At 56.4% G+C, this 24,874-nt stretch overlaps 1 protein-coding gene across 6 annotated transcripts in view; it reads right to left on the reverse strand.

Moving 5' to 3' along the window:
• Positions 1 to 219: 219 nt before the first annotated feature.
• Pde9a (phosphodiesterase 9A) overlaps positions 220 to 24,874 on the reverse strand; it is a 68,125-nt gene continuing 43,470 nt past the window's right edge. For 2 of the 6 annotated variants that reach the window (XM_003463962.5, XM_063224559.1), the window contains 15 exons: positions 22,447 to 22,501; positions 21,536 to 21,606; positions 18,507 to 18,591; positions 15,671 to 15,749; positions 14,241 to 14,315; positions 11,746 to 11,832; positions 11,128 to 11,232; positions 10,453 to 10,535; positions 9,533 to 9,689; positions 6,833 to 6,946; positions 4,048 to 4,152; positions 3,476 to 3,604; positions 2,832 to 2,927; positions 1,757 to 1,874; positions 220 to 467 (listed from right to left, as the gene is read on the reverse strand). In XM_003463962.5, coding sequence (XP_003464010.1) covers positions 1,773 to 1,874; positions 2,832 to 2,927; positions 3,476 to 3,604; positions 4,048 to 4,152; positions 6,833 to 6,946; positions 9,533 to 9,689; positions 10,453 to 10,535; positions 11,128 to 11,232; positions 11,746 to 11,832; positions 14,241 to 14,315; positions 15,671 to 15,749; positions 18,507 to 18,591; positions 21,536 to 21,606; positions 22,447 to 22,501 — 1,343 coding nt within the window. In that variant the 3' untranslated portion in view covers positions 220 to 467; positions 1,757 to 1,772. Of the gene's footprint in view, positions 471 to 1,756; positions 1,875 to 2,831; positions 2,928 to 3,475; positions 3,605 to 4,047; positions 4,153 to 6,832; positions 6,947 to 9,532; positions 9,690 to 10,452; positions 10,536 to 11,127; positions 11,233 to 11,745; positions 11,833 to 14,240; positions 14,316 to 15,670; positions 15,750 to 18,506; positions 18,592 to 19,845; positions 19,988 to 21,535; positions 21,607 to 22,446; positions 22,502 to 24,874 lie in introns of those variants that run through there. The other 4 variants (XM_063224558.1, XM_005001008.4, XM_023562483.2 and 1 more) reach the window with 4 other exon arrangements.

Here is a 24,874-nt window from a genome sequence, read left to right on the forward strand (position 1 = left end):
CACCCACTTGTGAGCACAGGACGCATGCTCATCCCTCAAGCACTGTCCTGACACTGAGCGTGGGGTTCACACAGATGTCCAGGTTGCATCGTGCTGGCCACTGGCTCTGAGCTCTGCTTGAGGGCCGAGGACCGCATCCTCAGCTCCCTGGAGGGGGACGAGATAGCAGCATCAGGGGACACAAAACCAACCCTACTGAGGAAAAAAGTACAGTACCCATTTCTGTATAAGAATATATTATTTAAAAGACAGTTTAAAAATAAAAATTCTGTACAGCATCATGGATTCCCCTTTTTTCCCCCCATATCAGTGAATGGGCAGTCCTTAGAAAACATGGTCCATTGGCGTCAGGTACCCGGAGCGATTCTCCTGGCACTGAGGGTCCCACAAGGCTCTGCCAGCCCATCCACATTGGCCACGGCCACGGCCACTGTCCTGCTGCTGCTCCCGGCTGCTTCTGGCTCGGTCTGCTTGGCAAAAGAAAAGGCAAAGGTTTGTCCTCATGGGGACGGGAACATGCAGGGCGAGGTCATTGCCCAGCCCGAGCTGTCCTAGAACCCGACCTGACCTAATGACAAGCGCCATGCACCAGGCACCTGGGGTGGCCCAGTGCTCTGCCCTGTCCTCCCTCTAAGCCCAAAGATGGCCGATCTAGGTGCTGCGGCTCAGAGGTCTGGAGACGCCTGCACTTGACTTGTCCTTGGCAAAGCCAGGGCACAGAATGAAGTGCACAAGTGCAGAGCCTCCCTGCTGCGTCCCTGAGTCCCGGCCGCTGGATTTCTGAAAAGCTTCAGGTACCTTGACTGCACTTGGGTTTGGAGACACTGAGAATCAAACGCAGGCTGCACTGAGCCCCATCTCCAGCTCTCTTTTACTTTGTATTATTTCTGTTGTACTTGCCAGGCAAGTGCCTTGCCATGGAACAACCTGCCTGGCCGTGCCGACTTTTTATTTTGAGACAGGACCTCACCAAATTGACTAGCCCAGCCTGAAAATTTGTGACCCTCCTGCCCCAGTCTCCTGAGCTGGGATTACAGGCATGTACCACCATGCCCAGCTCAATTGTATTTAAAAAAGTAGGCCAGGCATGGTGGTGCACACACCTGTAATCATGGCACTCAGAAGGCTGAGGCAGAGAATCACTGAGAGTTCTAGGCTAGCCTGGGCCACACAGTCCTTCAAGGCCAGCCTGAGCTGCATAGTGAGACCCCATCTCAAAAAGAAAGGAAAGGGGGTGGGGCTGTGCAGCGGAGAGCTTGCCCAGCACAGATAAGGCCCCGGCTGCAATGCTTAGAACCACAAACAAAACACAACACAACACAGCACAAAACTTAACTTCCCCTTGTAATTAGTGCTGCTCCTATCTTTTTCCTACTTGCTGAAGGATATTCCCTTTTTTTTTTGATACCAGAGATCAAATTTACAACCTTGTGCTTGCCCGGCAGGTGCTTTGCCATGAGCTGAATTCCTAGCTTCCTGTGAAAGTTTTTTCTACTTCCTACATACAAGGAACTCAGTTTTCCCCTATGTAGAAACACTCCTCGTGTGCTGGTCTGAACACGGCTGTCTACCTGGGTGCGTATGCCTGAGGTCAAGCCCTCTGTGTAATATTAAGCGGGCAGAAACTTCACCTGAACCTGGTGGAGGCTGGGATTAGTCGAGGGCTCCGGTCCCCCAGACAGAGGGGCCACCTGGCAGCTCAGCCTCGGCCCCGCCCACACGGTCCGGGTGCCCTGTGCCCTTCTGTCTGAGTTACCATGTGTGCCAAGCCCTCAGTTTGGAGATGAGTTGCCTTCAGTCTTCCTGTCGTCCCCGCTCTTTTGTCTGGACTTCTCGCTGACCCCAGAGCTCAAGCTCTCCGTCTGCTTCTGTAACTAGGACAGAGTGGGTGGTGTCAGTCCCAGGAGGTGTGGTGGGCAATGGTGCCAGGATGGTCGCTGGGGACTTTTTGGGGACAGCTCTGGTATGAGTGACCCGCCCTGTGACAGCCTAGGTTTGCACGGAACAAGAGCTCTGCGGCCTGCGGCCCCGCAGCCCCGCAACCCCAGCGCACAGCCCAGAGGCACACACAGATCTGGGCTTTCCTCCCCATATGTGCCTGCCCTGTCAAGGTGGTGCCAGGGACAGCCCTGGAGTCCCCGCTGGGCAGAGGGCACAGGATTTGCAGATGCAAGGCCTTCCCAGCAGTGGCTTATGGGACAACCTAGTGCCAGCAGGGATCCAGGCAGTAGAAGGCCCTTAGCCCTCTCTGGGGGCTAAGACCAGGGCAACTCTCCTGCTTCATCTGTGCCTCTGTACTTATGTCTTTCACGGTTTCACTGCCCTCTCTGTGATCTTTGGGTGGGAAGTTCTAGCTAGCAGTCAGGATCACTGGTTGGGACTTTTAATTAATGCATGAGCATTTATGGAGCACCTACGGTATGCCTGGCATTGTACACAAGGTGGCTAAGGGACTGGCAAGGCGCCAAGGGCACCCAGGGCTTCCAGGTTCCCTGGCTGAAAAGATGGTAAATGGGGTGCACAGTGAGTGCCCAGGAGGGCACTGGCAGCGAGGAAGTAGGGCCCTGAGGGCATTACAGGGCCCAAGTCAGGCTGAGAGAGCACAGGAGGCACAGGGAGACTGTTCCAGGCAGGGGGCTTCCTGGGCAAAGTGAGGGAGGCCGTGCTGCGGCCAACATCATCAGGTGAGGACTTGGTGGGGTCTGGCCTGGACACGCACACTCAGATGCTGGCGTGGCCAAACCCGGCCAGGGATCCGAGGAAAGGCCGCAGGCATGGCCTCCACCCAAGGCCTCCAGAGCCAGGCTATGTGTCGATGCTGCCACTGTTACCTCTTTCATGGCATCATCCATCTGCTTCAGCTCCTCGTAGTGGTCCCGGGATTCTCTCAGGGGCTGCAGCATGAGCTCCTCGACCACGGGGAAGAGCTGAGGAGACAGACGTGGTCATACAAAGCCACCTGGTCAGTCCTCTGCCCTGGGGACCTGCCTGTGTCTGACCCTCTCACCCCTCCTCACTGCTACCTCCCCAGACCTCTACTCCCCACCTGCTGGCCAAACCCTGTGGACAGGAAAGGGGACACAGTGTGAAGACACGAGGAGAAGGAGCCACAGGTTGCAGCTCATGCTGGGGAGGGTGGCTAAAGGTGGATCTGCTTTGGACAGAGGGTGACCCAAGGTGGGGGCCTTGGGCAGGTGGCCATGGATGTTGGGTGCTGGGCAGTGCAGACAAGAGGGCGATGTGGGCAGAGGAAGGTAGATGACACCAGGAGCCGGGCATTTATAGCCTGAGGGCATCTGGTCCAGCTGGAAAGCTGCAGGGGCAGCACTGCCCACAAGCATGCGGGAAATGGCCCCTGCAGCCAATGAGGTGGCCTCTGAGGGCTCTGTGTATTCACACGTGTGTGCACATGAGCGGGTGTGTGCATACACATGCATTTGCACCAGCAGCGTGGGCATGGGCCATGGCCACTCACCTTGGTCACTGTTTCGAACATCGGGATCAGGACAAACTTGATGAACCCAATTTGGGCTGTAGCTTTGGTCACTTTGTCTCGGTCCATGAATGGGGCCACGGGAAGGCCTTCTGACTTCTCACGGTCACTCTGCAGGGAAGGCAGGGGACTGGGTGGTATGGATGGGAGTGCCAGGCAGCAGGGAAAACACCCAGCACCGCTCTTGGAGAGGAAGTGCAGAACAAGCTCTGTGCACACAGGCGCCCAGTCTGCACTGGGCCCGCGCACAGAGTCGGGGGACCCAGGTGCACCTGGGGGTGCTTGTTAAAGGCATCGCTGGGCTGTTAGGGCAGCTGCACTCAGGGCTTCCCATCCTCTCACTCATGAGGCCATCTCGCTGGGGTCGTCCTTGTGAGCTGCCCTGCCAGGTCTCACCCATCCTGGCTCCTCCCTGCCTCCGTAGCTCTTTCTCCTGGACAAGTCCCCTGCCGAGTCTGCCCCCAAGAGTGGTTTATTTGTGGCAGTGGGTGGGGACCTGAGACATCACAGAGCAGGCGATGGTGGCTGAAGCAGTGGCTGTGCCCAGCACCTACCTGCATGAAGTACTCTTCTAGCAGACAGTCCACCCAGGGCTCCGCCACGTCCACGGGCCGCACCTCGTTGGAGATGTCACAGCACTTTATGAGGATCATCTTCAGCTGCAAGGAGAGACACGGGGATGAAGGCATCAGGACACAGGCAGGCGATGGGACGAGGCGGAGGCGGGGTGCTGGACGTCACCCTGCCCTTGGCCAGTCCTGACCAGGCTGGGCTTTCAGCTTTGGCTTCAGCCAGGAGCACGGGGGCGCCAGGGTGACACATATTCTGTCAAGGCCAGCTATCTGGGTCAGAAACAACACACGGGGGATACAGGAAAAACGGAAGACCCTGGGAAGATGGCGGCGGTTACAAGTCTGGGAGAAGCCAGGGGTGGTGATGCAGGCTTGTAACCCCGCCCCGGGGAGGCTGAGGCTGGAGGGCGGCAGTTGATGCCCATCCTAGGTAACACAGGGATGGAGCCAGACCCTGTCTCAAAATAAAAGACAGAAAGGGGCTAGTTCTGTGCGGTGTAGCTCAACACAGAGGCCTGGGTTCAGTTCCTAGGAGTGCAAACCAGTACGTACGTACACATACATTTGACATGCTGGCTGGGGTGTAGCTTGGGGACCCAGCTCTTGCCTCGCATGCAGGAAGCCCAGAGTTTGCTCCCTAGCATGGTAAAGGAGGGTCTCCCTGGGCTGGGGCATGGGAGGCCCCAAAGAATGATATGGGGTCTTTAGAAATACAACAGAGTGGCAGGGCACAGTAGAATACACCTGCAATTCCAGCACCTGGGAGGCTGAAGCAGGAGGACCTCTGTTCCATGTCAGCGTGGGCTACATAGTAAGTTGGAGGCCACTCTCATCTACATAGTGAGACTCTGTCTCAAAGAAACCAAAAGAAAAAAATAGAGTGACAAAGGAACCCCCTCCCATCTCATAGTCTGGGGGGCACCAGCTTCAGCACTTCCACACCTCAGAACTTGGGGAACCACAGCCCTGCCCTGTGGACCAAGTATCCATTGGTGAAACCCCAGTCATGGAGTCAGAACTCTGCACTGCACCTCCCTGTGGCACCCGGGTCCTGCTGAGCCCGGACCTGCAGGCAGCCTCAGGGTGGCCTGGGTCCCCTCTTCCCAGCCTTCCTGGCCACTGCAGCCCATATGATGTCCCCCACAGCACTGTCCTATGAGCAGGTGAGCTTGGTCCATGGGGCCTGAACCTGCCTGACTCGCTGGTGCTGCTGTGGCTGTGAATGTGCTGGCCAAGGCCTCTCCATCCACACATCTGTGCCTCAACCTCAGCCAGGCTTGAGGGCCCCACTGCACCCTCCTCACTGGCTATGTCCTAGGCTCCTGGCAGTGACCCCAATCTTCCTGCCACCTTCCGGGGAGCTGCCCCCTGACACGCCTTGGGGTGGGGACTCAGGCTGGAGCAGCACAACTCCCCGTGCCACCTGGACTCTGCTCATCCTCAGACCTGGGGGACGAGGTGGCCTCACCCACCTCCTCCCGCTGGGTTTCCACGAGCAAAGGTGTCAGGGACCCAACATGACCACACGAGGCCCCTTACCTCCCCTTCAACATCTGGGCTTTGTCACCTGTGCCCAACAGCGGCCCAAACATCAAATGGAAAATTCCAGAAGCGAACACAAGTGAAGGTTTAAATTTCACGCCTTTTTGGTTGGGTGAGGAACTCTTGCACCACCTGCCGCAGCCCGCACTGCTCATACCCATCCTCACTGTCCCTCACGGGTCCCCACGCACTGCATGGCGCGGGATAACTGCCTTACAGTGGGTCTCCTCCTGTGATGCGTTTGCAAGCAAAAGCACTGCGTCCTAGGGCTCAGTACTCTCCAGTTTCTGGGTTCCAGGGGGACACGGGAAGCCTGGCTGTCCCTGGCTTCCATCTGGGGAAAAGGTCTCCCCCAGGGTCCCAGCCCATTGTCAGGACAAGAGTGGCCACTCCCGGCTGGGTGCCCTCTGTCCCTCAGCTTTCTACAGAGGTGACCCTGAAGGCTTGCTCCCTGCGGGACAGCCAGCTCAGCCCCAGCGAGTGGGGCACCCCAGGTGGTCAGCTTTTCCTTGCTTCATTTTTTGTTTTTGTCTTTTTGAGACAGGGTCTCGCTCTGCAGTTCAGGCTGGTCTTGAGCTCACTTTGGAGCCCAGGCTGGTCTCAAACTCACAGCAGTCCTCCTGCCTCAGCCGCCCGAGTGCTGGGATTACAGGTGTGAGCCACCACCCATAATAATCAGCCAGGCTAATAATCAGCTTTTTCAGTGGCACGCAGGAATGATACTGGTGTTAAGGAGTTTATTTTATTATTTTTTCACTTATGATGATGATTTTTATCTTCTGAGACAGGGTCTCACTATGTATTTGAGGCTGATCTTGATTTCACTGTGTAACTCAGGCTGGCCTCAAACTCACAGCGATCCTCCTGCCTCAGCCTCCCGAGTGCTGGGACTAAGCAGTTAATTTTAAATGAAAGTATCCTTTGCACGTAGATAAGGTGTGGCATAACTAGCTTCCTCTCTGAGCTTGGGGAAGGGGACAGGAAGGGAAAGGCTCATGCGTCCTTTACAAAGGGCTGGCCCTGGGCATACTGGGCTTCTCCCTGTCCTGGAAGCACTGCCCTCCACCATGGAGGAGGGCAGCCCTGCCAATGGCTGGCCCAATAGGACCTGTGACCCTCAAAGGTGGTTCCTGGCACCTTGTTCAAGGCCCTAGCTGCGGGTTCTTGTCCCTGGGTTTCTGGTCCGAGCTGAAGGCCAAAGCTCACCCCGAGGTCCCCCACTCACCAGGGTCAGGTGTTCATCATTGCTGTAATCAAAGTTCTCCATCTTCTCCTTGAACGAGTCCATGATCTCCTCGTGCCTGGCCATGTCCGTTGCCAGGATTAACGTGATCATCCCCTGTGTGGGGAGAGAACAAAACCTGAGCTCCAGGTACAACCTCCACCATCCCCAGACACCCAGCACACGTGGCCCTGAGCCCATTTCACAGGTCGAGAAGCAGCTGGGGAGCTGCCCGCGCCCCAGCTGTGTGGCTGCCATGCATGCGTGCCAGGGACCCCGCCGCATCCACAGCCTGCAAGGTGACTGACCCACAGATTGCAGGGTTACAGGTCACCCCACAGGTAACTATACTTCTGGAGCAACCGGCCAGCTCTAGCCAGGAGGACCCCGCCCCCTGACTAGGCTGTCAGGGACATGGTCTGCGCCTCCATGTCCTAGGCTTCCAGAGCAGATTTTCCAAGAGACTTTTCCTCTTATCTATGAGTGTGTGTGTGTGTGTGTATGGGCTTGGGAACAACCAAAGTCAGTCCACATTTAATAAAATCTTTATTAACACACTTAAAAATGAACATATAAGAGTTTTAAAATATAAATATTTCATTACTTCGTGGTTTGAATGTTCCCTCGGAAGCTCAGGTTGAAATCTGGTCTCCAGTATAACCGTGCAGCAGAAGAGTGGGAACTCCCAGGAGGGTCTGGGTCCTGCTCTTGTGATGGGGTGAATGTCACTCTCAGAGGATGGGTGTCCCCTCCAGGGGGTGAGCAAGGTCTCAGGCTCACTTGCCTTTTAACCTCTGCCTTTTAACCTCATGTTATGATTCATCCATCATCCACCACCCAGCCACACTTCATCCATCCATCACCATCTATCCATCATCCATCCATCCATCTACCCACCTGGCCACCTTTCATCTACCCATCCATCATCTATCCATCATCTGTCCATCATCTATCCATCATTGATCCATCATCCATCCATCCACCCATCATCTATTCATCATCCATCCATCATCCATCCATCCATCCATCCATCATCATCTATCCATGATCCATCCATCCATCTATCCACCCATCCATCCATCTTCATCCATCCATCCATGCATCATCCACCTACCCAGCCATCTTCGCGCATCCACCCATCCCACCCCTGCTAAGAGAGCACCTCTGAGCCACCTATGGCTCTTTGCATTTCCAAGAGAAGAAATACAAAAGCCAGGGCATCCAACACAGGGCATCTGGAATGCGTGCATTTGGGTGGCACTGCTTGTGCTTTGAATTATGCAGTCTTTCTATAAAGACTGGACTGTTCACTTTTTTCGGTGGGGGATGGCACATAGGGCCTTGGACACGCTGGATAGGGGCTCTGCTGCTGAGCTACTCCCCCAGCTCATTTTATATTTAGAGATAGGTATGTTAAGTTGCCCAGGCCAGGCCTGCGTTTCTTATCCTCCTGCCTCAGCCTTCTAACAAGCTAGGATCATGAGTACGTGTCCCGGTGCCCAGATAAGAAAGTCCTACTTGAAAACCAGTAGGTTTGGAAGAAGGACAGCCCTTATCAGTCACACGGTCACAGGAAGAAGACCAGAGGCCGGCTGGCCCTCTGATCAGGGGCACCTCCTTTTTCAGGGTGCTGTCTTTCAGGGTAAGTCATACATGGGGGTGGTCCAGTCCTACTGCTGAGGGGCTCCCCACCAGCAGTGCTGCAGGCCGTATGGGGTTCTCTCCCCAGGGTGCCCTTCTGGCCACTCCCAAGGGAAGCTGGCCCTCCACGGGTGACAGGGCTTATGCTGAGAGCGGTCCGTAAACAGGAGGAGAGGTTAGAAACTGCAGGATGGAGCGGCAGCACCAGGAACTGGCGGCTCAGTAATGACCATAAGTGACAAGACAGCTGGCTGAGACCTTCCCAGCACAGATGGGGACCATGGCCTATCGGGTGCTGCTCTCTGAGAGTGAAGCCCTCAGGAGAGAGGATGCTTCCCAGGCTGGACTCCAGCAGAGCTGACCGCTCCCTGGGGAGGAACCCTGCGGGGACTCAGAACATGTGAGGTCCCTGTGGGAAGGCACAGGTGCACCCCAGGGAGACAGAGTCTCCCCATGTGAGTGCCCTTTGGTGTTCTGCAGGCTGGAAGTGCAAGATCATGGATCCACCAGGCCCTGACCTCCAGGTCTCCAAGGAAGGCCTCTGACCAGCTCTGGGGGCCCTTGTCACTGGTACAGGGCCACCCACCCTGCGACCTAGAGGTCCTGTCAGAACAGCTAGAGTTCCTTGTCACAAAAGGCCACAGCCACAGGTCTTGAGGTTGACCCCGTGCAACCCACCCATTTCCTGGGGTCACCACGTAATGCCCCTCCTCCGTGAGGCCTACAGTGGACAAGGTTATGCAGCAGGGTGGTGGGCGTGGGCAGGCCATGGGTGTCAGGTGACAGCAGCTGAGACCCCAGGGCACTGGCTGGCTGCAGGAGGCAGCTGGCAGGGCTGGGTGGCTGTGGTGTGCAGGCTGGTGGGCTATCCCTGCATAGCAGCCCCTCCTCCACCCTCTTTTTTGGGGTCCCATCCTGGGCCCAGGTGGAAAGGGGGCTGAAGTACAGGTCCCTAGAACACTGGTGGGCCCTGCTGTGACCAGGAGCCTCTGGCCACACTGGCAGTGGGGCGCTGCCCTATCCCCATGCACCGTGCTCACAGTGGAGGCCCCACAAGCCCACCTGCCGGATCTGTCTGAAGCCCTCCGTTGGCACGTTGGCAAAGATGTTGCACTCGGGCCGCGCCAGGATCTGGAAGGCCACTGCGCAGTGGTGGTTCTCCAGAGGCGAGATGTCGTTGTAGCGCACAGCCAGCTCCGTGCGGGCATTGATCTGGTACCTGCGGTGCACACCAGGGGTCAGGCACCTGCATGCAGCAGGGGCACCTGTGCGTCCAGGTGTTCGAGTGGTGGCTGCAGAGGCAGGAGGGGCGGGTATGTGGCAGGGCTAGGGACCTGATGCTCTCTCACCTGCTGCCCTGAGTTTTAAGGTGGACAGACAGGTCCCACATGAGCTCAGGCTTGTGGGATGCAGTGAAGCCATCCATGCTGTGTCACCTGGGGATCCACTCTGGACTTGACAAGTGACAACATGGTTCTTAGCCATGTCTGATATTATCATGCACACAGATGTGCTGGAAAGGACTGAGCTGTCACTGTGAACACAGACTCAGGCCACCTGCTGGAACCTGAGGGTTTTGGGGACAGCACACTGCGTCTGACACAGGCAGGAGGGCTCGGTGTCCCCTTGGGCCGTGGCCCTGCTGTGGACCTGTTCCCACTACTCTTCTGGCCTCTGCCCTCAGAAGCTGGCGAAGAGTGCCACCTAGGCTTTGCTCTGCTCTCTGCTGAGCCTCGGGAACAGGGTGACAAGGCACTGTGGCTCCCCTCAGGATCTCCTGGCCCTGAAGAACTCTGACGCCAAAGGAGAACACCCAGGACAAAGGCCCCAGACAGAAATGGAAGCTGAGCACTTTGTCCTGCTGAGGCGGAGCTGAGAGCTGGGGGCCTCTGAGACAGGATGGCGGTGGGAGAAGAGAGCTGGGACGCCCTGAGCCGGGGCGCCTGCGGAAAGGGAGGGAGAGGAAAGAAACGTGCACGTACGTGTTGTTGTATCCCGGGTGATCCAGGTCATGGCAGATGGCTGCCGTCATCAGGACCAAGATGTCCATCTGGGAAAACTTCTCCTGGGTCAAGGGTCAGAGATCGGGTTTTGGCTTCCCTCTCGGGAAGGGGATGGCAAGGAGAGGCTGGGCAGGTGGGATACAGCAGCAAGGCGGGATGAGGCTGCCACCCCACCCAAGCCATCCCAAGGACTCAGGTGGGATAAGGAGGTCAGGCCACACTGCATTATTTCTTGAACTACAGGGGACTGAAGCTGGGACCTCTGCACTGAGCTCCATCTCCGGCCCTTTTACATACAATTTTTTTTTTCTTTTTCCTTTTTATCGGTACCGGGGATCGAACTCACAACCACCTGCTTGCACGGCAGGCGCTTATGCCGCTGAGCTAAATCCCCAGCCCCTCTGGCCCTTTTAAAATGTTGAGGGTCTTGCTAAGTTGCTACACTGCCTGGGCTAGACTTGGACTTGTGACTTTCCTGCCTCAGCTTCCCAGAGTGCTAGGATTATAGACACATGCTACCATGCCTGCTTGCACCAGCTCTGGGAATAACCATAGGAGCAGCCTCACAGTGGGGGCCTCACAGCCGGGACTCCAAGGCAGAGCTCTGGGTGGCACAGGTATGACCCCAGGTGGGTGCTCCTTGGCAGGACTCACCTGCAGGTTACAGAGCCAGACCATGCTGTACATCATCTGGGTCACACAGAAGCAGTGCCGGAAGTTGTGGAAGGGGTTGTTGCGGTAGTTGTCGTGCACGCAGAGCTGGGTTGCAGGGGGACAGGTGAACTCTGAGCCCCAGGACTCCCCAGGGCCACGTCTGGACGCCCCCAGCCTGATCCTCACCAGACCCCAGGCCCAGAGCCTGGGGGTCTCCATGGGGTGAACCCGGTGGCTTCACGGCCTGGGAAGTCCCATGGTACATGCAGGATCCATCCCCCAGGGGCATGGCTATCTCAGGTCTCCTAACCATGGGAGTCACCGGGCTTCTGTGCTGGGCTCTGAGCACTGTTGCTGTTCATAAGAAGACCTTCCAAACACACCCAAGCACACGCCCCCTGGGGAGCGATGTGTGTGGCCCTGTGCTTCACATGCCCATCTGAGTCACATTGTCACTGCTGCCCCGAGTGGGCACTCAGGGGCTGAGCCAGCAAGGACAGAGAGGCTGGATGTCCTCGGAAAGGAATGTCCCTCTGCAGGGCCTGCTCGGCTTCACCATGGGGACAGCCCAGGGTCAGCTAGGGGCGTTGGCTCCAAGGGGCAGGGTGGCCAACTCACCAGCCAGCGCCGGAGTGTGACAGGGTTGATGCCGAAGTCGCTGACCAGGCCCAAGTCATGGTACATGTGCTCCAGGCAGCTCAGCATCTGCAGGTCGGTGAGGCCGGCACTCAGCCCAAACAGCCACCAGGCAGTGTGGCCAGGCTGTCCCAGGAGGTGAGTGCCAACCCTCAGAGGGCAGGACCTGGCGGCAGGTCCTAGGGAAGCTGCCGGATGCCTTTCAGGGCCTCCTAGAGGGGCGAAGGAGCCCGAGAGAGAGGCGGGCTCGGGGGACTTCGGAAGTCCATCAGTCTCAAAACTTCCACTTGTGGGGCGGCCATGACCAGGCAGGGTGGCCTACTCTTCCTGGGTAACCGCATTCTGCTTTATGAATCCCAACACACGAAAAGCAATCTCAGAAGACAGCCACACAGCGGTTTCTGTTTTTCATGCCAGGCAAGTGCTCTACGCACAACCTGCATCTCCGACCCTAGGAACACAGTTCAAGATCCGCAGACCCTGGCCCTCACCCAGGGAGAGGGAGAGGAGGCTGGGGCCCGGAGCTGTGGCCCCTCACACCCAGGCAGCAAGATACTATGCTCTCCTGGGACTGGGGCTCTGGGTGTCACCATCTTGCAGCCCGGCCTCTACCTTGGCACCAGCTCCTCCCAAAGCTTCTCACAGAGGCTCCGCCCTGATCCAGGTGCAGTCTTAGGGTCACTGGGGACATCATGTGAATACCACCCCAAAGAAGACGAGATGGTACTGTGGATTTTCAGGAAGAGCAGGTTGTGGGTGCTGAGCCCAGGGAGACAGGAGACCTATAGAATGGGGCAAGTGGGACACTGGGGGCCCCGTGAGCACATCCTGCACCTCCTCTTCCAGTCTCTGCTGGAGCCTGGCGCACCTGCCCCCCTCAAAGGCCATGTGACAGCCTGAGCTGTGCCCCCAATGCCCATAAAAACATGGCAGCTTTGTGGTCTGCAGCCTCTGGTCCTGCCGTCTGGGACAGCAGGTGGCCCCGAAGAGCTGTTATGTTTGCTGGGAAACCAGAGTCAGGGAGAAGTTAGCTGACAGACAAGTCATCTGCTGCCTCTGATGAGGGGAACATGGTGGCTTCGCAGTGAGAGTGACGCATCTATCCCCACAGTGGCAGCCAGGAGCCCTGGAGGGCAATGCAAGGTCTGGTAGCTGGAGGGCATGGCGGAGGATGCCAGGCTGGTGGCTGCAGTGATAACTGTGGACTTGGGTGATGGGGCTCCCCTGTGTGGCATGGTGGCCACGCTTTTGGCCACAGCCCTAGGGAGGACCACGGGTACTACTGCAGTGCCGGGCGGTGTCCTCTGCCTGGGCAGCATGCGTGGGGAGGGAGCCGGGAGGACTGCCCCGGCCCTGGTGTTCCCAGGGAGGGCTGCCTCTTGGTGGCTGCCACCTCCACAGCTGGTGGCTGCTGGAGCTCTGTGTGTCCCTGGGCCTTCAACGGTTCATTGCTGCTCAGTCCTGGCCATGTCTGACTCTGGGCACCTCCACTCATCACCAGTATGTGGCTGGGAGGTCCACAAGCACCATGTCGCCTCTGACCTGCGTGTTGAATCCTGCGGCCTAGGCCCAGGGTCCCCTCTCCTGCCACCCTCAAACAGAACTCCTTTAGCAGAAGAGGAGAGAAATGGTGGCAAGGACATGTTTGCCCAAGGACCCAGCTGGGAGTCACTGCCAGGAGACCTGTGCCAAGTGACCCTAGACACTGCAATGCTCCTGGTGGCTTCGCCAGGGGCAAGGCTGGCAGCAGTCTCTCATCCTGCGCCTTGTGTGGCCTTGTCTGCCGTGGCCTGGCTGTGCCCAACTCTGGGGGCCTGGGCTGTCCCCTTCCTTCACAGTCCTCTCTGTGTTCACTGGCCATGCCTCCTGCCCCTTGGGTCTTTGTGCTGCATCCCCAGAGCTGGGAGCACCCAGGAGGGGCGACCAGGTACAGGGTGATGGGGCAGGGTGGACGCTGGTCTTGCTCTCCCAGCCAGCGCAGCCAAGGTGTGGCCTGTGCCTGTGACCACACAGAGGGAGTGGTTTGGGGTAAGGAAGCAGCATGCCGGACTGTGTTCCCAGTGGTGGGAGCCTCGAGCTGTGAATCCTAATGGTGCAAAACCCCATTTCCTGTGCTTGGCAGACTTGACCCTGTCAGAGTGTGGACTTCCTGCCCGGCTGTGCACCTCGACTCTTCTGGGCTGAGGACGGGTGGGCCTGATGTCCACGATAACAAGGGCTTTGCTTTTGGGGGCATAGAATGGCATTTAGACAGTGTTATGAACTAGGTCAAACCCCAAAACCTCCATTTCAGGTTTTTTCAGCTGTCCCCTTGCCCTCCTGAGCCTGCACATTGCTGCTCTGCTCTGAATCCCGGAGCACCAAGGGTTCGTCCTTCAGAGGGCAGCGCAGAGGAAGGGAGCACATGGGAGGAGCAGGCTCAGCCCTACTCGGGTCTGCGGTCCCCAGCGACCCAGGGCCCCATTTCCTGCGCTCACCTCGTTGGGCTCCCACAGCCAGACATCGAAGGTGGGTTTCCGGAGGGCTTCAATGGTCTCTGGAGACAGCAGGTACTGGAAGGGACAGGGGCCACATTACCCAGAACCTGGGGCTTTGGCAGAGACAGAGGCAGTGACCTCGGAGTGCTTGGGGAACACTGTCCTTGTCCCCCTCACGTCCTGTGCAGACCCAAGGCTGTTTCCTCCGCAGATGACAACTCAGGGGCCACGGGCAAGGTTCGAGGTGTACCTGGGGACTTGGGGAGGTGACGAAAACATTCTGCGTATCTCAATTGTGGTGAGACTTTCTTTTTTGAGGCAGGGTCTCCCTATGCAGTTCAGGCTGGCCTACGACTATCTAGTCTAAGTGATCCTCCTGTCTTAGCCTCTGGAGTACTGGGATTACAGGTGTGCGGCTCCACACCTGGCTTCACAGTGGCAGTTTCACAGCTGTGCATGTGTGTCACATACACACGGCACTGTGTACCTAGAGAAGCCAGGCCGCGTGACCATAAGTTAGAAGTCCCTAAGTCTGACAGTCAAAAACACAATAAAGCCAAGCCAGGGGGAAAATCCGCTCAGCATAAATTCAAAGATGGTTGAGAAGCTCCCGTGTGTGTTGAGTGCTGACGCCAGCCCCGGTCTCCTGCTTGCTGATGGTGGCCGATGGCACCACTGGTCACAACAAGCGACTCTGGACATAACACAGCAGTGGCACATTGTACTCCAGCCTCCTGTGAGGCCTCTCTGTCCGTTTTCTTAAAAAGGGAAACGGAATGGCGGGCTGGCGCCTTGTGTCTGGGTCTGGGCTGGGGCTCGAGGCACCCTGGGGCAGGATCATGGGAGATGGGCACCGTCGGTTCCCAGGGAAACTGGTCTCCATGGCAACATCTCAGGCATATTCAGCTCATCCCCTGAGCTGGAGAAGATCACTGACCAATGGGCACTGGATGCCCATGGGAGGCTCCAGAAGGCTCCTTGCCACCATGGGCAGTGAGCAGGTCACCCCTGTCCTAGGGACCCTTTGCCCGAATCTCAGCACCTGGATTTTGCTCAGCTGCTTGCCAGCAGAGGCCACTGTTGTCATGGTGATCTCTCCTGGTTTCAGGGAACTCTCCACCCCAGGGCATGGTTACGGGACCCAGGGCTCTGATTCCCTAACTGAGAAAATCCCTGGCGCGACAGCCAGACTTCCCAGAAAGACCTCATGTGGTCTGCGACAGGGTTTGTGCTTAAATGTTTCCCAGGTGACATGTATGTGCTAACCCCTCAGTGTGAGGGCTCTGGGCTGGGGTGGACAACGGCATGGAGCCGCTATCTCCTCGAAGAGTGAACTATGGTTGGGGAGAAAACTCTTGCATCCAGCGACATCCCCACCTTCTGAGCTGGGGTGCCGAGCTGACTGTTCTGGGGCTGGGACTCGGTCTCACCTTCGGGTAGGTCGGAACATCACGTCGAGGAGTCAGCTTCTTGTTATCCAGAAAGCTGTACTTGCAGGGACAGTTGGTCCTAAGGACAAGAAGCAGAGATCAGCGGCTACACTGCTCTGAGCCGAGGAAGTCACCTGTACAGGGCGCCCCCGCCTCACCAGTGTGGAGGCAAACAGCATACCCAGTGACAGGCATGTCACTGCTGCACCCGAGGACCCAGCAGGGACCCAACCATCACATCAGGGCTTTGGAAAACAGAGAACAAAACAAAACAAATCAAAACAAAAAACCCACTTGCTTTTCCATCTCACATCACGAACTCATCCCGTGCTGCTGCTCGGAGCCTGGCCTTGTCTGGTAATGAACGGAAGGAACACAAGGCCCTCCACACAGCAGCTGTGGCCCGCGTCCTCAACCAGTCCCCAGGCTGGACCTTGAGACTGTGCAATGTGCCCTCAGCGTGCAAAGTGGAAAGATGCATCTCCACCTGCTGCCCTCCCTGTTCAACACTGAGCACCCACCTAACAGAGGCAGAAGAGCCTGGGGCCTTGGGGTGTCAGCTACAGGGCTGCCCCAGGGGCTGGGCAGGAGGAGCTGCCCACAGGCCTGGCGCCTGTGGCTGTGGGCTGCACACTTCTGGGGGAACTGCTGGAGGGGATGAACTTGTGGGAAGTGGGCACACTCTCCAGTCAGCTGGAGCACACCAATGGTTTGGGATTTACCCACACAGCATGCAGGGCCGGCATGTCGGTAAGTACTGGGATTTGTAAGTAAGATTGCACTTTCTGGAAGAGCCGTTTAGTAAAATCACAGAGAAATTCACAGCTTCTACATCTGCGTGCTTACTCTGGGGAATTCATCTTAAAAGAATTCAACACAAGCAGACAGCTCTAGAGATAAAGATACTCATTACAGCATTACCTGAACCCGAAAGTTCTCTAAAGGGAAATAATTTAAACCGCTTTGGTGATCTCAGTGAGAGGCCATTATGAGGGTCATTATGGGTATTATGTGAAGGGGGGGGTGGATTTCAGGGGAACAGGGAAAACGGAGAGACGATGCATATTTTGTGTTAAGAGGCGATGCAAAACAAATTTACTGAGCTCTGAGCAAAAAGCAGCACATCTGGTGAGTTAAAAAAAACAATCCTGAACTGTGATGTTTTGGGAAGAAGATCTAGGAACTGTACATTGGTTAAAATTTATTGTTAATTTAGCTTGGTTTGGTGGTGCAGACCTGAAATCCCAGAACTTGGGAGGCTGAGACAGGAGGATTTGCTGCGAGTTTTCGAGGCCAGCCTGGGCTACACAGTGAGTTCAAGGCTGGTCAGAAGCACATAGCAAGACTCTGTCTCAATAAAAAAATGTTTATTTGTTGTTCATAATACTGTAAATTAAAAAAGTTTACAAGACAGTATATTTTAGTTGCTTTTCATGTGAGATATCTAAGCATACAAAAATACCTGGGGGTTTCATGTCCAGATTTAAACTGGGGGCACTGTTGGTTATTGTTATTATGGTGGTCACTCCAAAACCCCAGCAGGGCAGTCTAGGAGTTTCCCCATGAGCAGGCTCCATTTTCTTTTCGTTTGTCTGTCTGTCTGTCTACATAGTTGAGGCTGGCCTTGAACTTGCAGAGATCCCCCTGTCTCAGCCTCTCGAGTTCTGGAATTACGGGTGTGCATCGCCATACTCAGCCCATTTTCAAGCTCAGAAGAGCAAATCTATTCCTTTGTAGTAACACTGCATGGGTCTCTCTGTCATACCACAGGCTCTCCCCTTTATTCCAAAACCGCCAGAGCGGCCACCAGGGTCTGAGGCACAGAAGGAACTGGACAGTGCCCTGGGCGTTCTGCCTGCTTCAGGCTCTCTGCAGGCATAGGAGGCTCACCAGGCAGGCGCAGGACTGGGGGGACTGCAGCTGGAGCTGGCACATGCATCCCTGGGCATGGGCAGCTGCTGGGCGCCACTGACCCCCTCGGTCTGCAGCCCCTTCTCTCTGCAGCCTGTTGCCACGGCAACCAACATCCTCAGCTAGGAGCAGCTGGCATGGCACCCTTTCTTTTCATGCCCTCTCGAGCTTGTTTTTGCCTTTGTTCTCTGGGCTTCCCATCCTCCTGTCACTGGGCTCCGCCCACGGTCAAGATCACTTGTTTGGGAAGAAATCAGAGGTCACAGCCTCAGAGCCCTGCAGCCTCCTTCGGCCCCCAAGGAACTCCCATGGGCTGGACCCCAGGGACAGTAAGACCTGGCTCTGTCCCTGTGTCCCAGTAGGGGCACTGCTCCAGGCTGCTGGTGGGCTGCACAAACCCCTGATCTCCAGTGGGCCCTGTTGAATGCAGACCGCTGGTTCTGAGCCTTGCTGTGCTGTATTGGCCTGTGAGTGACTGTTGGATCACACTGCTGGTTCTGGAACCATCATATGGGCTCAGGATGAGATTATCTGTTCCCCCAGAAAGGTGTGAATACACAAGTTCTCTGACCTCCTAGCCACCCTCCTGTCTCAGCCTCCCGAGTGCTGGAATCAGGGGCAGGCACTGCCATACCCAGCTGTCTCTGTCCTCTTCCTTTAGGTCTCTTCCTATAGACATCCATGGCCCTGTGTCCCAAGGTGAACACATGACTAGGACCCTTGGACCTGCAGGCGGGTTGCCATGCTCATGTCTTCTTCCTTGCTCCACTGGGAAGCCTTACAGGATAAAAGAACCCTAGGAGCGAGGAGCACTGCCCACCAGAAGGCAGGGCTAGCTGCCTGCGACCCCCGGACCAGGAATGGGGGAAGTCATGAAGCCACATGGCCAGGCAGCTAGGGGGTCCCTGCCCATGCCAATCCTTACCTGTTACTTCTGGCCGCCAGCTCCTCCCTCATCTTTTTAATGTCACTCTTGCATTTCTCGATCTCCACGACTTTTAGTCCTTCCACTGGTGACAAAGAGACATGGCAGGGATTACTGAGGAAGAAGCAGCACAGCTCAGGCGGCCACTGGGGTGTCCTGGGGTCATTGGCCACAGCAGGGCTTCCTGCTCCTGGCCAGACCTGGCTTTCAGGCCAGCCAGACCTGGCTCACCCAGCTCTGGCCACGGTGGCGCCACTGTGAGCCACACATCTGTCCCCGAGGCTCCCGTCCACCCCGAAGGCTACACTCTGCAGCTGAAGGTAAAGAGTCAGAGGCATCTCCATCCCCGAAGAAAAGAGGGGGCTGTGTGGCCCCAGGCGCTGAAAGGCAGGAGTGGCACTAGCTTCCTGGCAAGGATTAAAACTCCATTAAGATAAGAGCCTTTCTTTTCTAATGTCCCCCAGCAGTTAACCAGGGTGAGCTGTCGCCTGAAGACAGCTGAGAAGGAAATGGGCAAAGTTAAGGATCAGTGGAGCCGGGCTCCCTAGTGTTCCTGGGGTCCGGCTGCAGAAATGACCTCAGGATGCAGCGGTAGATGAGTGTTACCAAGAGTCATACTTGGGCACGGCTGCGAGTCACTTTCTGTGTCACCCAGGAAGCAGAAAAGGCTACTGGGAGCAGTCTGTGACGTGTTCAAATCTGACACTACAAGGTCCCCTCTCTGTCAAGTGCAGCTCTGAGCAATTGCTAGCAACTGAACAGGACCAATTTCTACAGGAAACAAAGCGTGACTTGGATATAGTGAGGGCCGTGACCCCCACATCCAGGGTGGCTTCTGGGGGACAACGCCTCCTGCCCAAAGGAGTATCACTGCTGAGGTCCTAGGGGCTGACTTCCGGGCCAGGGAACTCTGCTGCTCTTCTCCCGCACAGAGGAGGTGGGGACCGAAAGTGTGCATGTCTGCAGCCAGGGCAGTGGCCTTCCTGGGCCATCAAGGGGAGTAGCCGTGGGGACACTGGCTTGGTCACATGTCTTTTGGCCACCACGCCACATCGCCTCTAGATGAAAGCGGGGGTCCTCCTGCTTTGCACCGTGGACCTTGAAAGGCTGCTGACACCACAGGTGTCTTCTGGAGCCTTGGAGGCTGCCGAGGGGTCAGGAAGCACTGGCCAGGCCCGGTGACTGGTCAGCAGGTTTGGCACAGGGACGCTGTGAGGGCAAAGGCGGGGATTAGGAGCAGCAGCCACAGCTCACTGACACATGAGAAGTAGGAAATTTGGAGAAAGGGGGCCCAGGGAACAGACGGACAAGCAGTGCTGGCCAGTGAGTTCGTGGCTACCTCTGCTGTGCTCCAAGTGCCGCTGTTCTTGGCCAGGTGTGGTGGGGCCAGACACGCCTGGGGTCCTAGCCAGTCCAGGACCACAGCTGGGTGCAGAGCCTTATAGATGACATCACGGATCCCCTCATATACTCTCGAGCTTTAACTGTAGGTGGACAAAAATGAAGCACTTCAAACCAAAGCAGAGCCTTGCCTGCTCCCCCAGCGCGGGGGCAGATGAGTTGAGACAGAGTCATAGGCAGACAGGCACTGAGGTGTCCTGCCAGGGAGGGCTATGGACTGCGGGGGGCACTGCAACAGAACCCCCTGGAGGCCTCAGGAGCAGCCAGCCCTGCCGACACCTGGAGTTCCAGCGTAGGTGCTGCCATCGTACACGCCCTGACACAGCTGTCCTTGCAGCCTGGACACAGCTCTCCGCCTTCTCTGGTTCCCACAGCCAGGCTGTGGGTGCAGCGCCTGGCTCCGTTCAGACTTACAATCTGCAGCAGGTGACGTGGAGGGGGGCAGCCTGTTGTCTGCAGTGGTGGCCACAGGGACCATGGGGGAGTCAGGGTCCAGGCACGGGGTACTGAGGAAGCTATGGTGGCACCTGGCTCAGCAGTGCACCCCTTGTAGCATCAAAACTGCCGAGCCTGCTCCCCGGGCTGGGAGGCCCCCAGGTCCTTTCCAGTCCTGTCCCATGCAACGTGGCACGGTCCGCCTCTTCTCTAATCTGCATCGTGGACTCCAAGGGCTCCCTCCAGCGCAGCACATGGGTGCCTCATCCCAGGAAGCGGGTGGCAGGCAGTGGGCACAGCCCAGCCAGGGCTCTGGGCACTGGCGCCAGTCTCACTGATTGAGTCTGGTTTGCCGGATGAACTCAATCAAGTTACTTAATCTTCTTGTGGCTTCCTCGTTATCGAATGGCTGGAGGCGTCTGTAAGAAGCCAGCGCAATTAGGCAGACAGGGGGCCCGGGAAACCACGGTTCGACTGGCTTTGATGGATCAGGTCTTGCACCATCCTGAATTTTTTTCTTTTTTCTTTCCTTTTTTTTTCTTATACAGGGGATCAAAGTTATGACCTTATGCTTGTCAGACAGGTGCTTGTGCTGCTGAGCTAAATTCCCAGCCCTTTCTCTTTTTTCTTGAAAAAATCACAGGCAATTGGACCAGGTACGAGCAGTGACCCACGCGGGTCTCACGAATCCAGATCAGCAGGTACTCTGGAGGGTGATGTTTGCGACCAGTAAGGAGCAGCCAGAGTTTGCAGCTGTTTCCCTGCAGAATCTGGGCTTTCCAGTACCTGGACTAGGACTGGAATGGATGCTCCTGTGCTTACAGGCAGGTTTTCCTTGGCCTCCGAGAGCGCGATCCCCAAACTGCCAAGAAGGCGTGGGGGTGGGTGTTCTACGCCCTGTGGGTGTATGCGGGGGCCTCACAGACCTTGGGGGAGGCCCACATGTGCTAAGTGGGGTGCTCCGTGTGTGCCCATGCACACCCTCAACACACAAAGCATGCTTCGCCCCACGTGTGTGACTTTAAAATTAGCGCAGGGCTTTCCCGGGCTGCTGCCCTCGCCTGTGCAAACTGCAAGGCATTTCGCGAGCATGCGCACAAAAGACGCATGTCCGGCCCTGGGCGCTAACTCCGCCGTGCAGCCGCAAGATTCCAGGGTGACGCCCCGGGCAGGAAGGAAACAGAGCCACTCACGCTCCACGCGCTTCTCCAGCACCGCCAGGTGGCTGGCGACGTCTGCTTTCAGCTCGTTGATTTTAAACGCTCTGGGGGGGAGAGGAAGGAGACAGGAAGAAGCATGAGCCATGAGATACTCAGCGCTGACCACGGCCCTGCCCGTGACGATGGGTGCTGGCCTCTAGGGAGGCTCGGGTGTGGCCAGTCCCCTTGGGGTTTGGGGGCCACGGTCCGTGGGAGGACAGGAAGTCCTCTGTGCCCCAAGCTGGCTCGGTCCCACCCCTACACCCTCCCCCATGGGGCCTGACACCTTAGAAGGTTCATGAGGTCAAAACATTTGATCAACAATTCAAGGACTTTTTCCCTGCTGCACTGGGGATGGATCCCAGGGTCCTGGCACCGAGCTACCATTCTGACCATCAGCACTTTTTATATTTATTTTTTGAGACAGGGTCTTGCTAGATCAGTAAGTTATCAACTTTCAGTCCTCCTGCCTCAGCCTCCCAGAACTTGGGGATTACAGTTGTGTGCCACCATGCCTGGCTTGGGCTTTAACAAACACATCCGGCTGCCCTTTCTCTCTTTTTAATCACCCAGGGCAGTAAGACAACAAAAGGAAGTCAGTCTGAGAGACACTGGAAACACCGACTAACAGCCGTGGGGGGACCCAGAGTGGAAAGGAAGCCGCCACCGGTTGGCACAGGGGCTCAAGCCCCCGCTCCTTCCAAAGTGGTGCCGGCCTCAGGGACTGTCCCAAGCCCCAGAAGAGCAAATGCTCACACTCAGATCCCAAGGGTGGGCACCTGACTTGGCCTTGGGATAAGGCCACTGCTTTCTGGGGCTCGGGTGCTCCTGCGGGCTGAGGCCAGCCCTGGGCCAGGGGCCCTCCTGTGGCATGGGTGGAGCAATGTGGACAAGGGGCTCCGTACCTGGAGAACTGGTCTGCCACCTGCGCCAGGACACCTTGGATTAATTCTTCTCTCTCTGCGAACCAAAGGAGACAGACAGATGGAGGCGACCTGGGGGCTGGCAGGAGCGGTCCCAACTCCTGGGTCCCACAGGGATGCCTGGCCTGGCCCGGCCTTGGCCCTACAGCCTCCCTTCTGGGTGCCCCGGGTCCCAGCTGCTCTCAGCCACGGAAAGCAGGTAGGACTGGAGGCCTTGGGACCGGGGAAGCCTTGTATTGGGCGTGGGCACATTTCATGGCGCTGTGGGGACGGAGCCACTGCTGGCCCAGGCAGTTTATACCACGTGTCTGCAGGGTGGGCCTGGGAGGAGGTGCTGCTTGCCCGTCCACCAGCGTGTAAACAGGCTCCAGTTGCGCTGCCCCGGCCCCTGCTTGCTTCCTGTTTCCTGGCCAGGCTGGCAGTCACTCTTGCAAGGGGAAGCTGCCCATAGCCTGTCCCTCCCATCAACACTGGCATTTCAGGGTTCAGCTTTGTGCAGATTCCTGAAACCTTCCGTTGCCTACCTGATGGCTCAAAGGAAAACAGGACCAAAGGAAACCTGTCCGAGCCAACAAAATAAAAACACTTTGGTCCAAAACTAAAAGTGGGCTGAGAGGGTAGCTCTGCAGGTAGCCCTTGCCCAGCATGCACAAGGCCCTGGATCCAGTCCCCAGCACTGCCAAACAACAACAGAAAGGATTTACATTCATCTAGCCTGGAGCAGTGGTGCATGCCTGTAATCTCAGCTCTCGGGAGGCTGAGGCAGGAGGATCACCATGAGTTCAAGGCCAAACTGGGCTCCGCAGGGACAAACCAAACCAACCACACAACAACAAAACAAAAACTCCCCCAAACTAAGAACATCCACATTCTGGCCCAGTGTCTTATTTCTGGGAATCAGTCTTGTGTGGAGACCACAATGTTATGCACACAGGAATAGTAGCCTGGAAGTCCATCAAATGGAGGTTTGTCCAATACATGATGATAAATCTGCGTTGTGGAATCACATTCTATTAGGAGCCAGTCTCGGAGAACGTTCACATTTACTGGGAGAGTCAAGCAATCTTTCGAGTGGGAACACAGAGCAATCTCAGCCTGCAAACGTCTTGGAAAAGCGTACTCCAAAGTAATGACGACCGTTCTTTCAGCTATCACTCATTTTATATTCCTAGTTTTGCTTCTGTGATAAATATTACTTTTCCTTTTCTCTTTTCCTGCCTGCCCCTCTTCTGTCTCTCTCTCTCTTTGATGCAGTGCTGGGACTGAACTCATGGCCTTCACACTGAGCTACATCCCCGGCCCACTTTAAGATTAGTTTTTAAAGTTTTGATACAGGAGGCAAGGGGATGTAAGCAGAATAAAGATGTGTGATGTACGTGTACCGACTCCCCGTGATGGATGCAGTCATTATGTGCTGCAAACATGCACCAATGCAAATAAAAATTTGGAAAAAGAAATAGCTTCCATACAAAAAAATTAAGTTACTTTTTGAGTCAGGGTCTCACTACATTGCTAACTTGCCAAAGTTGAGCTTGAACTCAAGATCCTCCTGCCTCAGCCTCCCAGAGTGCTGAGATGTAGGGGTGTGCTACCCATGCCTGGCTGAAAAGAAGTCAGATTCATAAAAAGACTAAAATGACTCAATCTAAATTCCCCTCTCGGGCTCTCATCGTTTCTGTCTACACAAACCCACTGAGTTTCCCAAGATGTTGACTGGCATTGCCTGTGGCCCAAGGCCGTTGTTAATACATCCAGGTGCCAGCCCTGGGCCACTTCCTCCTGGCACCGATCCAGTGGGATGGGTGGACACGGCCTGCTTGACTCATGTGGATGCTCTGGATGCCTGGCACAGGCTGTCCTGACCCGTGCCATAGTGACCTGTGCCCCAGTGCCACACCCCTGTCACCATGCTGCCTCCCAGAACTCACACTGCCCTCGAAGGGGCCAGCAATAAGGCTGCCCATGGGACAGCGCCCTGTGCCCTGTCAAGCACCTCCTCCCTCTCCACAGAGACCCTAACCTCTGTATCGCATCAACCCCAGGGCCTGTGCACGACAAGCTGTCCGTCACTGTCTCTAATCACCGCAACTTGGTGATTCATGCTCTACACTTCATGCTCTAGACTCCAAGGCTGCCAGAGAGGTGATGCCAGAGACACCCAGGCCTCTCCTGGGCCAGCTTGCCAGGGCTTGGCAAGAAGAAGAGAACGAGCTGGGTCTGGTGGTGCACACCTGTGATCCCAGCACTCGGGAAGCAGAGGCAGGAGGATCTCTGTGAGTTTAAGGCTAGCCTGGGCTACAAAGTGAATCTCAAAAAACCACCAAACCAAACCAAAGAAAAAAAAGGAGATGAGAGAAAAACATTCTGTTCAATCTCTCAAAGCTTCGAGGGTGAAAAATATGAGCCAGGA

The sequence above is a fragment of the Cavia porcellus genome, unplaced genomic scaffold (assembly GCF_034190915.1).
Source record: "Cavia porcellus strain 051 isolate PalLab524CR breed Dunkin Hartley unplaced genomic scaffold, mCavPor4.1 scaffold_15, whole genome shotgun sequence".
In the NCBI taxonomy this organism is placed as follows: domain Eukaryota; kingdom Metazoa; phylum Chordata; class Mammalia; order Rodentia; family Caviidae; genus Cavia; species Cavia porcellus.